This window comes from Protobothrops mucrosquamatus, unplaced genomic scaffold (assembly GCF_001527695.2).
Source record: "Protobothrops mucrosquamatus isolate PMUCROS unplaced genomic scaffold, P.Mucros_1.0 scaffold6, whole genome shotgun sequence".
Classification (NCBI taxonomy): Eukaryota; Metazoa; Chordata; class Lepidosauria; order Squamata; family Viperidae; genus Protobothrops; species Protobothrops mucrosquamatus.
Genome location: NW_015386393.1, coordinates 6,240,170 through 6,256,659, shown reverse-complemented (window position 1 = coordinate 6,256,659; position 16,490 = coordinate 6,240,170). Strand labels below are relative to the sequence as shown.

The 16,490-nt window shown below is 44.7% G+C and overlaps 2 protein-coding genes across 2 annotated transcripts in view; one reads left to right on the top strand and one right to left on the bottom strand.

Annotated features, from left to right (window-relative positions):
* IZUMO4 (IZUMO family member 4) overlaps window positions 1-9,357 on the bottom strand; it is a 23,769-nt gene extending 14,412 nt beyond the window's left edge. Inside the window, exons 1-6 of the mRNA XM_015810027.2 lie at window positions 9,123-9,357; window positions 7,800-7,880; window positions 4,644-4,715; window positions 4,130-4,156; window positions 2,585-2,660; window positions 911-958 (exon numbers count right to left, since the gene is read on the bottom strand). Of these exons, the coding sequence (XP_015665513.2) occupies window positions 911-958; window positions 2,585-2,660; window positions 4,130-4,156; window positions 4,644-4,715; window positions 7,800-7,880; window positions 9,123-9,357 (539 nt within the window). The remainder of the gene's footprint in view (window positions 1-910; window positions 959-2,584; window positions 2,661-4,129; window positions 4,157-4,643; window positions 4,716-7,799; window positions 7,881-9,122) is intronic.
* MOB3A (MOB kinase activator 3A) overlaps window positions 7,614-16,490 on the top strand; it is a 24,819-nt gene continuing 15,942 nt past the window's right edge. The window contains exon 1 of the mRNA XM_015810025.1: window positions 7,614-7,664. The gene's annotated coding sequence lies outside the window, so the exon portion shown is untranslated. The remainder of the gene's footprint in view (window positions 7,665-16,490) is intronic.

The following is a 16,490-nucleotide window of genomic DNA, read 5'->3' as shown; positions in this document are numbered from 1 at the left end:
TTTTTAAGGGTAATTTTAAGGATAATTTTAATGATTGGCCTTCTTAAATATTTCCTTTTAATTCGGTTTTTAATATAGATATTATTGTATTATTGTATTGTGGTTTTTATGAGGCTGTTAGCCGCCCTGAGTCCTATGAGGAGAAGGGCGGGGTACAAATTAAATTATTATTATTATTATTATTATTATTATTATTATTTTTAATTTTTAATTTTTTATTAAATTTATTATACTTAGATTTGCCTGAAGTCATACATCTAGTTCATGCTATGGGAAGATTAGAGGTAACAATCTCTTGGCTTGTAGGCCAGCACCATAACTACTATATCAAGCTGACTCTCACCATGTGTCCCCTTCCCTCATTCAAAAATCAAAAACCAGCTTGTGTTTTTGGTTGATCCATAGACATCACTGCATGATTTTGACAAGTCATAGTTTTTGCACTACAGGCTACTCTAAGGTTTGCTAAAACATGATTTAATCAACAGTTCTCTGAGCGCACCCAACCAATGGGGAGATTTGAATAACCCCCCTAGGCTAAATCTGGTTGGCTAAACTAGTATCTTGGAGAGTTATGTGGTGATTACTCATCTCAACCCACTTCCTATGAGGCTTGGCGCTCCCAAAATAAGGATGGGATAAAAGCATAATCATTAAGAAATGAATCAAAATGAAATAGAAGGAGTGCAATCCTTGATATCTCTAGTCAAAAGGATCAATTTGCAGGTGATACCTGAGACCTTGAAATACTGCAGACAATCCAAAGAGATGCTGCCAGATCTTATGGTCCCACCTGGATGGGCCACTTCTAGCCTTTCTTTTGGCCATGGCTGCTCTAGGTTCTTTTGGGCCTTCAACCTTCAAGATTTTATTTTGTGACCAGAACATAGTACAACGCCTTGAGACTTACACGTATTCACAGAGGTCATTCAAGGCATCTTTCCATTTTTTTGAGGATCTGCAGAAAAGGAACACAAAACACAGACATATAAGTGAGAAGTTGTGCAAAACATCACAAGGACATATAAAATACTAATCTTAAATGAACCACTTAATTGAAAGATTGTCAAAATGGGGCCCATTTTATTTCTCCAGGAATGATGTTCCACAGGGAGGGAGCCACCATGGAGAAGGCCCTTTTTCTTGGTCCCACTAGATCAGGGATAGGCAACCTTGGCTCTTTTATGACTCGTGGACTTCAACTCCCAGAATTCCTGAGCCAGCCATGCTGAGGGGAAAGGGAGAGGTTTCCAAGCTGAGCCATGCTGGCTCAGGAATTCTGGGAGTTAAAGTCCACAAGTCATAAAAGAGCCAAGGTTGCCTACTCCTGCTCTAGATGGACCTTTTAAAGAGAGGGGACCTATAACAGGCCCTGCCTCCCTGCTCTGGTGGGTCAGATAGATATAACTGGGAAAATACAACCCTTCAAGGAGGAGGTTAATGCCTGAGGGAGTTACAAGAAAGGGCAACGTTAGCAATTATTCAGCCTGTCAAAGGAAAGAGTGGCAATTAGTGACATTAAACTATATCTCCCCCAGTCCTGTCCACCTTCAAAGTCAAGTGGACGATGTTTGTGGATCTGAGAAATAGTCATTTAAGTCATCCCCCAAACTGTTTATTTGCGTGTTTTCAAACATTTCATGGTTATCTTTGATAGTTTTCTTCTGGTCTACCTTATTTGTAGACAATTTCATCCTTGGTTTGTTGAGCTGCACAATTGCCCAAAAGCTGCCTTAGGAGGACTTTCCCTCTTCTGAGGTTTGGGGATATCACCATTGCATCAAGAAAGATGGAAACCTAATCATGAATCAGTAAGATGATGCCTTTGGAATGTTTATCTTAAAAGCATGGAGACTGCGGGAAGACAGGGAAAGTAATTAAAGAGGGACTGGATCTAAATCAGTGTTTTTTTAACCCTGGCAACTTTAAGATATGTGGACCTCAACTCCCAGAATCCTAGAAGTTGAACTCCACACACCTTAAAGTTGCTGAGTTTGAAAAACACTGGACTAAATAATCAAGAAATAAAAGTCGAGAGAATTGCAGGATTATTTTACTTGTCACTTAGCCCAAGTGACAAGAAACGATAATTCTTGTTTTCTTGATCTTGCCTAGCTGGGTGAGGCTTGACAGAACTGGTACATGCCATACTAAACGTTTGGCTAAAATAGAACAGATTACACAAAATATACAATATATTGGTCCACATATGCCATTTTTCTCACTGTATATGGTTTGTGAAATTATAAGAGCTATTTTTTCCAGCCCCAAAGTTCAAACATCTCAATAATTGAAGGAAGGAAGGAAGGAAGGAAGGAAGGAAGGAAGGAAGGAAGGAAGGAAGGAAGGAAGGAAGGAAGGAAGGAAGGAAGGAAGGAAGGAAGGAAGGAAGGAAGGAAGGAAGGAAGAAAGAGACAGAGGGAGGGAGGGAGGGAGGGAGGGAGAAAGAAAGAAAGGAAAGAAAGAAAGAAAGAGAAAGAAAGAAAGAAAGAAGGAAAGAGAAAGAAAGAAAGAAAGAAAGAAAGAAAGAAAGAAAGAAAGAAAGAAAGAAAGAAAGAAAGAAAGAAAGGAAGATGATACATACTCGCAGCTATAGCCAAAACAAGTTGGTTTGGTTGCGTTGCATGTCTCACAGGAGATAGCTTCATAGTGGTTTATGCCTGGAAAAAGAAGAAACAGGGCAAATTAATGGATGACCAAAGAAAAGGTGTAATATTTTATATCAAATATACACACGCACACACACACATACACTACGCTCAATAAAAGAATAAATATTCTGCACACCAAAAATGTTACAGAGCTGGGAAACAGAGCCTTTCTGGAATCTTGGAGAGCTGTTTGTTTGTGTGTGTGTGTGTTTTTTGTATTTCATAAATGCTCATCTCCTTCGGATGGAAGAGAGAGCTATGAAGGCAGTGCAGTGGGCTGGGCTCATGAGCGGAAGGTGCTTTAGAAGGCATGGACCTGGAACTCCTTAAAGCAACTGCATCAGCATGGCTCTTCACTGAAGCAGAATCCCAAGAAAAGACCCATTTGGTTTAAGGACCTGGGGAAAGGCACCAGACACACAACCCAGGAGAGTCCACAGAGTGTGGCCAAAAAGCCAAGGTGGTGACCACAATTCTGTGATCAAAAGGCCTTGTTTTTTAGGTGCATCATTTGTGCCATCGTTACTGTTTTGACCAAATCCTACAGGTACCCCTCATAGCTGGACACACCAACAAACATTTTTGCCTTCAGATCCCTCAGCTCTGTAGCTGAGTTGGTAGGTGAGAAGCTCTCCCTTGAACCAAAGCAACTGCAAGTGATCAGACCCTGGCTTGCCTGCTCATTGATCAGACTTATAGACCACTGATTGCAACAGACTCACGGCAAAAATCCACAAAAATCAATTTTAAATCCCGGTGAGAGAGAAATCCCGTGTAACTCCCCCACCAAACACCAGTCTTGCTTGCCTTCTGAACAAGACAACCAAGTGAGAGAAAAGTTCCCTGAGGATGGGTTCCAGCAAGAGTCCGAAATCTTGGAAGACTAAACCTCTGGTCCAGTGATCAACCCAGATTGGATCCTGCAACATTATCCTGGGACACATATATTTGTCTTCATCCATGTCTTCTGAATCACTGCAAGGAAGGTGCCACTGGAACATTCAGAGACATTATGGTTCTGAGGAGACCATGTATGAAACTATCATACATGGGGGGACATGATAGCAGTATTCCAATATCTCAGGGGCTGCCACAAAGAAGAGGGAGTGAAGGTATTCTCCAAGGCGCCTGAAGGCAGGACAAGAAGCAACGGATGGAAACTAATCAAGGAGAGAAGCAACCTAGAACTAAGGAGAAACTTCCTGACAGTTAGAACAATTAACCAGTGGAACAACCTGCCTCTAGAAGTGGTGAATGCTCCAACACTGGAAGTTTTTAAGAAGAGACTGGACAACCATTTGTCCGAAATGGTATAGGGTTTCCTGCCTGAGCAGGGGGTTGGACTAGATGACCTCCAAGGTCCCTTCCAACTTTATTACTACTACTACTACTACTACTACTACTACTACTACTATTAGTATCATACATGTGCGGGATCTCTCAGTTGTTTTAAAGAATAGCTCTCTTCCCCCACTTACCACAGTGGTTTTCGCACTTGATTCTGCCTGAGAGAGGAGAAAAGGATTTCAACAGTTAACCAAGCTGAGGCATTCTATTCATTCATTCTGTACTCCTTTGCAGATCTACTCAGAAGTAAATCCCACTGCAATTTTTAAAAGTTTTGGATGGGTAACCAAGGAGCTGCTCAAGAGGTAGAAGGTCCATTATTTTCAATTGCATTTATCTGAATTATCTTCAATAAGTTTTACCTTGGAAGAAGCATTCTTACCAACTGCCACATCAAAACAGGATTTCATTTCTGAAGAATTATAGCCAGTTGCTCTATTAAGGGAAAGATACCCACCAGGTGCCATCTTAGAAGGGCTAGGTCAGCAACCCATCTTGGGAGATTCCACCGGCCCGGCATTAGAGGATGCTCTGTTTTAGAAGAGGCATCTCTGCTTCATGGTTCATATTAAAGCAGGCATTGCCTTAGAAGAGGCATTCTCATCAGCTATCAAACTAATTCAGAACAGATCAAGGAAAGCTCACTTTCAATGATGGCGTCCTGCAGCATTTTGATTTGTTCTTCAAAAATAGAGTCCAGGTTCTTTGGAAGATCACCTGGGAAACCAAGACATCCAACAGGTCAAAAATATGAGAACACACAACCAAAACAACTAACTAGCATTATTGTCAAAATATCTGTTTCCCAACCAAATGCAGATTAGTCATCACAATAATTTCTTTCCACTGCTATTTATGGCTGCGAAACCTGGACTAGGAAAAAGGCAGATAGGAGAAGTGTGGATGCCTTTGCATGTTGGTGCTGGAGACGATCATTACACATCCCATAGGCTGAAATAAAGTCCTAGACCAGTGGTTCTCAACCTTCCTAATGCCACGACCCCCAACCATGTGGTCGTAAGTCGAGGACTACCTGTATTTCCCTGCGGGCGGGGCAGGAGGAGGCGCGCACGCTCCGCCTCCTCTCCTGCGGCTGGAGCGCACGCTGGGCAGGCCGAGGGTGGACGCAGGCCGTCGCCCAGCAACCGCCTCGGCCCGGGAGCACTGCGCATGCATGGTGCCGCCCCCTGCACCGGCCGAGGTGTAGCTGGCAAGCGGCAGCGACGGCGCAGGCCGACCACCGGCTGGGCCACCAGTTGGCCCAGCCCAAGGGAGATAAGGCACCCGCCGGGCCCCACACGCGCCAGCAACCCTCCCTGCGCCCGCCGCTGCCCTGCGGGCGGGGCAGGAGGAGGCACGCACGCTCCACCTCCTCTCCTGCGGCTGGAGCGCACGCTGGGCAGCCCGAGGGTGGACGCAGGCCGTCGCCCAGCAACCGCCTCGGCCCGGGAGCACCGCACATGCGTGGTGCTGCCCCCTGCGCCGGCCGCGATGGTGCAGGCCGACCACCGTCTGGGCCACCAGCTGGCCCAGCCCAAGGGAGGTAAGGCACCCGCCGGGCCCCACGCGCGCCAGCAACCCTCCCTGTGCACGCCGCTGCTCCGCTACCCTTACCTTGGCCACCGCACGTTCGGTGCGGCGGCAGGCAGACCCAGGCGCTCATGGGCGGCCATGGCACGCGGCAGCGAGGGCTCAGGGCGACCACCGGCTGGGCCACCAGCTGGCCCAGCCCAAGGGAGGTAAGGCATCCGCAAGGCCCCACGCGCGCCAGCAACCCTCCCTGCGCCCGCCGGCCTCCCACCTCCCACCCCTGGCCCTCTTTTACTTACATTTAGTAGTTGCTCAGCAGGGAGGGGTGGAAACGTCCAGAAAGCTCACCTTAGCTGCAGACAACTTGCAGCACCGTTTGCAGACTGGGACTTTTGGCGGGCTGAGCAGGGCAGAGACAGCCTGGACAATTCCTATTGGCTTTTGAAAGCCAATAGAATTAGACTCTATTCAAGAGAGTCTATTCTATTGGCTTTCAAAAGCCAATAGATTTTATTGGCTTTCGAATGCTAATAGAATAGAGTCTCTTGAATAGAGTCTATTCTATTGGCTTTCAAAAGCACAGCTAAGGAAAAGGGGGAAAAAATGGCGGACTGCGTTGTTTGGCGACCCCCGTGATAATGGTCGTTCGACCCCAAATGGGGTCGCGACCCACAGGTTGAGAACCGCTGTCCTAGACCAAACCTCACCAAAAATATCACTTGAACTCAAAATCACCAAACAAAGGTTATCATACTTTGGCTGTGTCACGCGAACTGAATCATTGGAAAAGTCCATCAAGTTGAGAGTGATCAGTGGAAAAAGACAAAGGGGCTGCCCTAGTACCCACTGGCTGAATACTATAAAGCAGGGGTCCCCAACCCCTGGTCCGTGGACCAGTACTGGGCTGTGGCATGCCAGCAACTGGTCCACACAAACAAGCAAAGCCCCATCATTGGGATTCAGGCAGCACACAAAACTACGCCCCCTCTGGTCCACAAAAAAACCTCTCTCCACAGAACCGATCCCTGGTGTCCAAAAGGTTGGGGACCTCTGCTATAAAGGATGAAACCGGGATGACCATAGAGGATCTGAAGGAGGCGAGACAGAGGGGCATGGAGAGTGCTGATCCATAGAACGGCAAGGGCTGGACACGACTCAATTGCTGATGACAAAGCAGTCCAATGCATGAATGTTTGGTAACAGCTCTGCTGAAATTTAAAAGTATTTAGTAAATATGCAGAATATATCCGGATCATAGGATTCTCAGCTCTCCCACAATTTGGACAGTTAAGCAACCGGATTTACAAAATCCCCTTGATTTAGGGAGATAATGGCCGAGATTACACTCCATACTGAGCCGTAATATGCTTTAGTTGTTTTGATTTAACACAATGCTGTACCTATAGAATTTCTCCCTCTATTCTCTTTTTTAAACATTACTGTTCCTCTGTCATTTCTGTTCTGACCCTGGAAATTGTAGCATGATGATTCAATTACTGTGCCGGGTAGAAAAAAAAAATCCAAATCTCTTTACACACTCAGACAGCATGCCTTCAGAATGTCAGGATTTTTTACTGTTTGAATTTAATAGTAATATTGTGGTTAATTTGGATTTCTAGGCTAGAAACCAGGAGACTAATCCTGCCTTAGACACAAAGTCAACTGGGTAGTCTCCAATGACTCTGAGAGAGAGTGCTAATGACCAGATGACTCCAAGGAATATAAAACCATCCTCCCCCATCCAGTCAGAACTGAAGAGGTTTCTTGGACGTCTTCAAGGGAAAACAAAGAAAGTCCAGTTGCCTCTTGAAAAAAGCACCTTTGGGACAACAATGACCTGGATGACTGAGAATCTCCACAGACATTCAGCTGGGTGACCTTGGGCCAGTCACTCTCTCTCAGTTCTAGGAAGGAGTCAATGCAACTAATTCTGAAATCCTGCCAAGAAAACTGCAGGGACTGGTTAAGGCAGTGACCAGGAATCAATATTGACTCAACACTCCTTACGTTTACTCATCAGTCATGATTTGCATTTAAGCAGGATGCTAGCTGGTAGTTCTGTGTGTCTTGCAAGACAAGAGGAAAATCGCTTAAAGTTAATACACACAGACAGAAGGAGAGCAGGCAAGTTGAAAGGTGAGTTAAGTAAATTTCATACCAAACCAGGTAAAATCATTTGCATCTACCTGATGATTAAATATAGCAAAGGTAGTTCACTACGGAGGCAAGAAAATGATTATGAACTGTAGTAATCTGCCCCTGTATATTTACCAGGTTTGTAGGTGTGGTTTTTGAACAACATGTCGAGTTTTCCATACACCGTGGTAGCTATGGTGTGCAACTTCTCCTCAGCTGGAGAGAGATGGTTGGGTGAGGGAAGGAAAGAAAACAAGGGAATTGTAAACTTCCAACCCATCTCCATCTCGAGTTTCTTGGGGGAATATCTGAAGTCACTAAATGCTTTATGAAAGTGGCAGTATCCTAATTATTGTCTTGAAACATTCATTTTCTTCAAATTCTGAGGATTAATTCTTGTGGCAATCAGTTTCACAAGATGAACTATTATTCTGTTAAAGGGCCTTGTTTTACAGAGGCAGAATACTGACTATTTCAACAGGCAGCAATATGCTCCATGTTAGGAAATAGCCCTAGACCAGTGATGGCGAACCTTTTAGAGACCGAGTGCCCAAAACCTGGCCCCGCCCCCACTCCACCCCCTGCCCCGCCCCTGCTCCACCCCCCATCCCCCGCCCCACCTGCCCACAGGACCACTCACCACCGCCACGGCCCGCTGCAGATCGCCCAGGCAGCCCAGCAGCGCTATGGCGGCAACACCCTCTGCCCGCGCCCTGCAGCATCAACTGCATGATGGGGTGTGAGGGCAGAGTCTTGTCTATGTTGCCTGGCTGCCATGTCCTTGGCTGCGCTCCTCCGTGTGGGCCATGCTCGAGGGCGACTCTCCTTCAGGGGGGCTGCTGGAGAGGAGGGGGTCGCGGGGGGAGGCAAGGCTGGGGCAATGGCACATATGCCCACAGAGAGGCTCTGAGTGCCACCTCTGGCACCTGTGCCATAGGTTCGCCACCACTGCCCTAGACCTTGAACTGTCAGCAGTGCTTAGAACAGGGGTCCCGAACCCCTGGACCACAGCCCACTACCGGTCCACGGCCCGTTCAGAACTGGGCCTCAGAAGTGGCAGGCGAGCGAACACGCAGCTGGCACACAGAGAGGGTGTGTAAGCACACGTGTGCAAGCTGCTCACACAGAACCATACCCTCTCCCCCCCCCCCGCTGGTCCACAAAGAAGGAAAAATTGGAGATTGCTAGCTTAGAACACCCCATTCCCACGTATTAAGCTGGTTTGTTACGTCTTAAGTATCTTGCAACAAGCAGAAATTCAACTGGACTTGGCTACTATATTGGAGAGATCCAGTGACTCATAAAAAAAGGGGAGGACCTTCTTTTAACCTGGTTCTACGAGCCAGAATGAGTTGGCAACCCTAGTTATAGGTTGGTTTGGAGAATCTCAGACTGAGGTTTGCTTGAAGCCCAGAAGAAATGGATATATGGGCCGGCCTTGCCTGGGAGACAACTCACGGATGTCGGGGGGAATCTTGAGGTTCAATCCATGAAGAGTATCTTGAACCCAGCCCCGCAGCCTTCGTCCTGCCGCTGGCACGACCCCGAGCCCCCAAGACTTGCGACTCAAGTTTGGGGCATAAGAGGAAAAGTGGCTAGCAAAATTGGGGTCGCACTGCAAGCAAGCCAGGGAAAGGCAAGGCTCAAGAAGCAGAACAATTGCTAAGGCCACAGACAGGTTTTCACAACCCATTCTTGGCTGCGTTCCTTATTCCAGAACATGACATCTCCAGACCAGACAATGGGGGCCCTGGTGCGGCATTCTGCTTCCATAGAACTCTCCAGAACAGATGCAGTGTTCCAGAACGGTCATACCCTGTAAGAACTTTGAACTTCAATTCCCAGAATTCTCCACAGGAAGGACAGGCAGGAATTCTGGGAGCAGACGATCAATGACTTTGGAGTCATTGAAGATTGAAGATGACTGTTCAAGAGCCCTTAACTGAATGTTTCTCAAACTTGGTAATTTTAAGATGAGTGGACTTCAGCTCCCAGAATTCCCCAGCCAGCATGCTGAAGTTGCCTTAGATGTTTAAAGAATACGGAGCATCAAATAATAACATATTTTGAAACATATGGAAAATCCTGGCTGTTTCTTTCTTTTTCGAAAGGAAGATTGAGATAAAGATTAAGATACTGTTTTCTACTTGACTGTTTGTCTGGTATTAATCCCTGCTTATCTATCGTGTTTCCCTGAAAATAAGACCTGGTCTTTTTTTTTTTTTTGCTTCCAAAAGAGGCACCAGGTCTTATTTTTTGTGTGTGGGGGGTCTTTTTCATGGTCTCACCTTGTGGCAGCGGCACTGACAGCCCTGACCGCCGGCCGACTTCTTCTGCAGTTGCTTGCTGCTGCTTGTGCGCGCCGCCCCTGGCCTTCATTCGCCATCAGAGGCCTTCAGGAAATGCTCTGCAACTGAGAATGGAGCTCTGGATTGACGAACGCAGCACCCCCCAGCCTGCATTTCGCTGTCAGAGGTTTCCGGAAAGGCCTCTGCTGCCGAGAGCCGAGCTACAGATTCAATCTGTAGCTCGGTTCTCGGCTGCAGAAGCCTTTCCGGAAGGCCTCTGATGGCGAAATGGAGGTTGTGGGCGACGTGCACAAGCGGCAGTGAATGGCCACAGAAGTGGACAAGTAAGGCAGGTGTCAATTCATGGGAGGCCTGGCTGCAATGGTAAGTGGGTGCAGGACACATGGGGTAGTTCCACTCCCCCACTCCCGCCCTAGCTTGATTTTTAGGCATGTGCACCCCAAAACTAGGTCTTATTTTTGGGTAGGGCTTATATTAGGCCCACCCCCAAAAATCAAGCTAGGGCTAATTGTCATTTTTTTTTACTGTGGGCACAACGGCACACATCAAAAATGAAATTTAGTTGCCCGCTCTCAAAATAAAACACATAGATGACACACACCTAAACATACTATATACAACATATGTATATACCCATACCCTTACATATACAGTACATAACAAATAAATATTAAATACTGTCCATCTTGAATATATAACGGAAGGAGGAAGCTTGAGAGTTCACAAGGTTAATCTTGTATGGAACAAAACTGTGACTGAATCTGGTTGTTCTGCTTTGGATACCACAGAGCCTCCTCCCAGAAGGTAACAAGGGAAACAGGTCATGAAGAGGACGTGTAGTGTCCCAGACAATCCTGCGGACCCTGCTCAAGCAACGCCTCTGTGCTATGTCCTGGATGGGAGGGAGGGAACTGCCAATTATCTTTTCGGCCATCCTCACCACTCTCTGCACCGCCTTCCTGTCTGAAGCAGTGATGCCTCCAAACCAGACTGTGATGCTCTCAATCGTCCCCCTGTAGAAAGTGGTCAGGACAGGGGAAGGAAGATGTGCTTTTCTCTTGCGACGCAGGAAATGCAGGCGTTGCTGTGCCCGCTTCACCAGTTTCTCACTGTTGAGTGACCAAGGTCTTACTTTCGGGAAAACACCGTAGTTGTTCACTGCAGGAGGGGATGTGTTCTGGTCTTTTGTGTTGTGAGATTAAATAGTTTTCACTGTGCCTTCTGATTGCTAGTTGGGGTTCATGAATGTGCTCTATTAGCACATTCTAATCACAAACTAAGAACACTCTATTAGTTTTCTGCCTGTCTCTCCTAAATGGCATATAAATTTAATAAATGTAATAAATAAAAACAGTGGCTGTTAACAATCCTCACATTGTGTGTTGTAGATGGCTCCTATTTTTATTCTTGGGCTACTGGGTTGTATGTTTTATTTAAGATGTTTTGAATGGCTTTAGTTGTGTGCTGTGATGAAACTATATGGTTGTAATAGTCTGTTATTTGTTTCTGACATGTTTTTGATGTTTTGGAGTCATTGTATTTGAATTGGGGGGGCTATACAAATTTGTTAAATTAAAAAAATGGCAGTGTTATCCTTTTCATAGTTTGCATTGGTTGTGCTATAGTGGTCAGATACTGTTTGATAAAGTTGGGTGAATATCCATTTTGTTGGAAAATGTTGTATAGGTGATCTTTTCCCTTTTCTAGTGTTCCCTTTTCTAGTTGCTGCAGTGTGTTTGTGATTTGAATAATATTCTTACACAACTCCTCATTGGTAGCAGAACACTTGTTTAATGTGGGAGGTTTCTCATTAGACTTGCGTTTCTAATTTGCCATTATTTCCTCTGCTAATGAGGAAGTTAGGAAAGGTAGCGGGTTGTTTTCGTCTTCCATTGTGGATTTTATTCCTTTGAAGATGTTGATTGCTTCATGTGTCTTCTTTAGTTGTTCCTTTTTTATTACAATGAAGGAGTCATATACATACCAGATCCATACTTTTGGTTCCATGCGTGGGAGTGTTATAGTTTCTAGACACTGCATTATGGTTTCTTCTATGAATTGTGAGTGGTGATTTTATGGGAGGTTCTGATTTGTTGGCATATAAGTCCATCAAACTGAAAATAAGTGGTGAGGCAGCAATGGATGTGTCCATGATTCTAAATCACGGGTGTCAAACTCACGACATCATGTGACGTGTCGTGATGTATCACAAGTTTTTTTCCATTTACGGCAATGGGTGGGTACGGTTTTGGCGTGACACATCCGGCCCATGGGCCGGCAGTTTGACACCCCTATTCTAGACATTTCGATCTGATTCTATTTGACTAGTTCGGATGTGTTGTGTTGAACAAGTAGTCCTTGAGTTATGACCGTAATTGAACTTGGCAACTGCAGTCATAAGTCATGATGTTCATAAAAGGGGTTACCACATGACCAGACTCAATTTTACAAACTTTTTGCAGTGATTTTAAAGAAACATAATACTCATTAAGCAAATCCATTTTTCGCTATAGGGTGGGTTTTGCCAGCAACAGGAAGTAAATGCCATTTTCCAGCAAAACCTTCATAAATTGTAATTACATGCCCCAGGTGCTGTATTTGGCCATAAATGAAGGCTGGTGGTTGAGAAGCCAAAATATGGTCATGTGACTGCATGGGGAGGAAAGAACATCATAAGTTAAAATCAGGTAGTAAGTAGCTTTTGGGGAGTTCATCATAACTTCAAACAGTTGCTAAATGACCAGTCGTAAGTTGAGTACTATCTAAACTGCCGTCTTGGAAGCTTTCACTAGTTCTGGGTCGATGAATTTGTTAAATTTATTTATGTATTTGATAAATGTATTTGCTGCCCATCTTGTGTCTTATAAGAGTAAAACAGAAAAAATAATAAAAAATGTTAACATAATTGCAAAACAATGTAACAATAAAGGAGAGTACAATAATACGAATTAAAAGAATGAATACGAATGCGAAGAGCAACGTGACATGGAATGAAACCATAATTTTCACCTTCTATTTTTTAGATATTTCATTTTCCAGAGATTCTGAGCTGGGGAGTTGCTAGAATAATGTCTAAGCTTTTTTTGTCAGTCCTTTGGCTATCTTTCTAAATTGGGCTCCTTGATAATCTAACAAATTTAATACAAGTGTTAATGAATTTAAGCGGCAACTTAATTTAAGGGTTTTTAACTAAGATATTATCCTTTAATCCTTCGCTGCTGTAGTTGGGGGGGGAGGAATAAAAAGAGCCACCAGGAAGAGTAAGCAAAAAAAAAAAAAAAAAAAAAAAAAAAAAAANCCCCCCCCCCGTGACCCATGCCTTTGCTAACAGCATTTGCAAAATGATTTTGACTGCTGATTGAAATAGTACAAACGTTTTTACTTTGATGATGCTAAGGGTCTTGGCAATCTTTAGAACTTCGGAAAGTGTGGTCCCAGGACCCCTGAAGGTCCCCCAAGACCTTTCAGGGGTGCACAGAATCAAAATTATTTGTCAGCCTATTAAAGAATTCCCATCAAACAATCATGAGACGCAACAGGGGCAGCAGTTTTAATTTTCAATATGGTAAATATCAGTAAATACAACCCATATAAATAAAACCTCTTTAGGGGTTTTCCATGATTTTTGTAAGTGGGGAAGGGTCCTGAGAGAAGAAAGATAAAAGCTTCATTGCCCTTCTTCTCAAATGTGATGGGTTGTAAATCTGGTCATCTCAAAATCCCAGCCTGGTAGCTCTGCTTTCTTGTCAGACAGCCAAGATGGTGGAGGATGATGAGAGTTATATTTTAACAAATCTGGAGGACAGCAGGCTTGTGAATGTTGTTGCTTAATATGTTTCCAGATTTCCTTGGCACTGGGGTGGGGCTGTATTGGGAAAGAGACTTGCAGGAATTTCAATATCTCTTGAAAGTTCAGGAATTCTGAATGGATTCTCCTGCCTTCATTCACAGTTGCTGAGTTTCAAACAACAAACTAAAACTAAGTTAACAAATATGTTTTGCTTTCTTGTAACCACTGGTATACTCAGTGTATTGACGTAGGCTGCCAGATCAGGGCTGTGTAAATGTAGACCAGGGCTTTTCAACCTTTTCACCCATTGTACCACTTTTAGGATATGGCAATATCCGAGTACCACCAGTCGCCTAGCAAGGTGTCAAAAACTTGATGACCCCCCCAAAAAAAGGAAAAAAGTGATAAAGTACAGGTAGTCCTCAACTTACAACAGTTTGCTTAGTGACTGTTCGAAGTTACAGTAGCACTGAAAAAAGTGCCCCCCAAGCCACAGCCAAGCAACACACCTGCTGACCCGCCTGGCCGCACTCTTCCTCCTGTCCAAGGTTTTCATTGTTGTGAGCATTTCTGTTGAGGATTGGCAGCGAGAGTGGGGTGGGGGGTGTTTGGTTTTTATTCCCCCCCGTCTGCTGGGTGGTTGCAGCAGGTTTTGGTCACTTCACATGACCCTGGGACACTGTGACCGTCATAAACGCTCCATGGCATCGGACCTGGTTACCTCCGAGACCGCCTTCTGCCTCAGATTTCCTCCCATAGACCGGTACGCTCCCACAGAGTGGGCCTCCTCAGGGTGCCGTCGGCCAAACAGTGTCGGCTGGCGACCCCCAGGGGGAGGGCCTTCTCTGTGGGTGCCCCCACCCTCTGGAACGAACTACCCCCCGAGATCCGNGGTTTTAATTTGGTTTTAGAGGGGTTTTTATTTTTATTGATATGTATATCTGTTTTAATATGCTGTGCACCGCCCTGAGTCCTGCGGGAGAAGGGCGGTATAGAAATTAAAATAATAATAATAATAATAATAATAATAATAATAATAATAATAATAATAATAATAATAATAATAATAATAATAATAATAATAATAATAAATATGAATCAGTTGCCAAGCATCTGAATGTAAATCACAAGACCCTGGAGATGCTGCAACATTCCAGCTGATCGGCGCTTCTTCTGGGCTCAGCAGAAGCACCAGGATCAGCGCCAAGCTCCCACTGGAGCCTGGCTCTGATCCTGGCGCTTCCACTGAGCCCTGATAGCCCTGCAGCTCCAGCTCAGGCTTGTGTGGTGCTGCCACGGGTTCAGCTCATTCCCTTCCCCCACTACTATTTTTCTAGGGTGCTCGCGTACCACCTGCCAGGTGCCAATGTACCACAGGTGGTACCCGTACCACTGGTTGAAAAGCCCTGATCTAGACAACAGCAAATCATTTTTTGAGCTTTGTAACCCAGAACTAATACTCCTGTTTAATACAAAGTTCCCACAACCACTGAAAACAGTGTTTGGGTTCTCATTGTATGTTGATCTGCCAACTATTCCATTCCATGTTAGCATAGTCTTGCCTGGTGTATTGAGTCAGTGAATGTATATTATGGGCTCTTTATATGGCTGCTTATATTTAGCTCAATGCTGTTTAATGTGTTCTTCATAAGTGCCAAGTTTGGAGTTTTGGCAGTTATCCTATCTTGTGTACACACAATTCAAAATAACCTCATGAGCTTCAGCAAATTGTTGTTCTGTGTTCTAAAAATGATAAGTATTTATTGTTACTAAGTGACTTATTATCTATCCTAGCCGTTCATATTACCTCATACTGCCTGTGCCCTCTAAGTACTTACTAGTAACCCTGTTTTTCAGGTAGTGAATCCTGAGGGTGAGTTAGGGCCATCTGGATATTCACACCAGAAGTTTTGGCTATCTAAGATTGCAGGCTAAATTTTCTGTACTGCATTCTGGAAAAGCAAGAGTAGAATCTGTCCAAACCAACATCCTGCTGGGGTGTCATTTCTAACATGATGGAATAAGATTTTCTCTGAAAAGCCTGGCTGAGTTCCACTTAGAAATACACAAAGAATTTCCTGTAGCTGAAACTCATCTTGAAAATGTGATCATTTCAATAAACTATTAAGAAGCCAGAAGTTCAACTATTCAAAGCCTTAGTGTTTTTTTGTTTTTTTTTTAAATAACAAGATGTGGTTTTGCTATGCTGGAAAGGGAGATCCCAACATTTTTCTACTTTTCTGAGGACTAATATCTATTTCTCCTTCTTTAAAAAGTAAGCTATTAAAATACTTTTCCCTCCTCTTTGTTCCATCGTTTACTAGGAATAAGGGGAAAATCCATAAAACCTAAATCATGTGATCATTAAATGGTTTCCCCCATTAATTTTGCTTGTTGGAAGTCCCATAGGAAGGTCACCAATGGAGATCATGTTACCCTGGGATGCTGTAACCGTCAGAAATACAAGCTGTTTGTCAAGTGTCCAATTCACATAATTCACATGTAATGGTGCCTAAATGATTATACACCAGACATGTCCAAAGTCCGGCCCGCGGGCCATTTGCGGCCCGCGGCCCGGTTTAATCCGGCCCTCGAGCAGCCCTCCCTGCTCTATATAAATGTGGCCCTCCCACGGCCCTCCGGCAAGTCCCATGAGAGAGAGAGAGAGAGAGAGAGAGAGAGAGAGGCACTTGCACTTCTGTCTCTCTCTCTCTCTCTCTCTCTCTC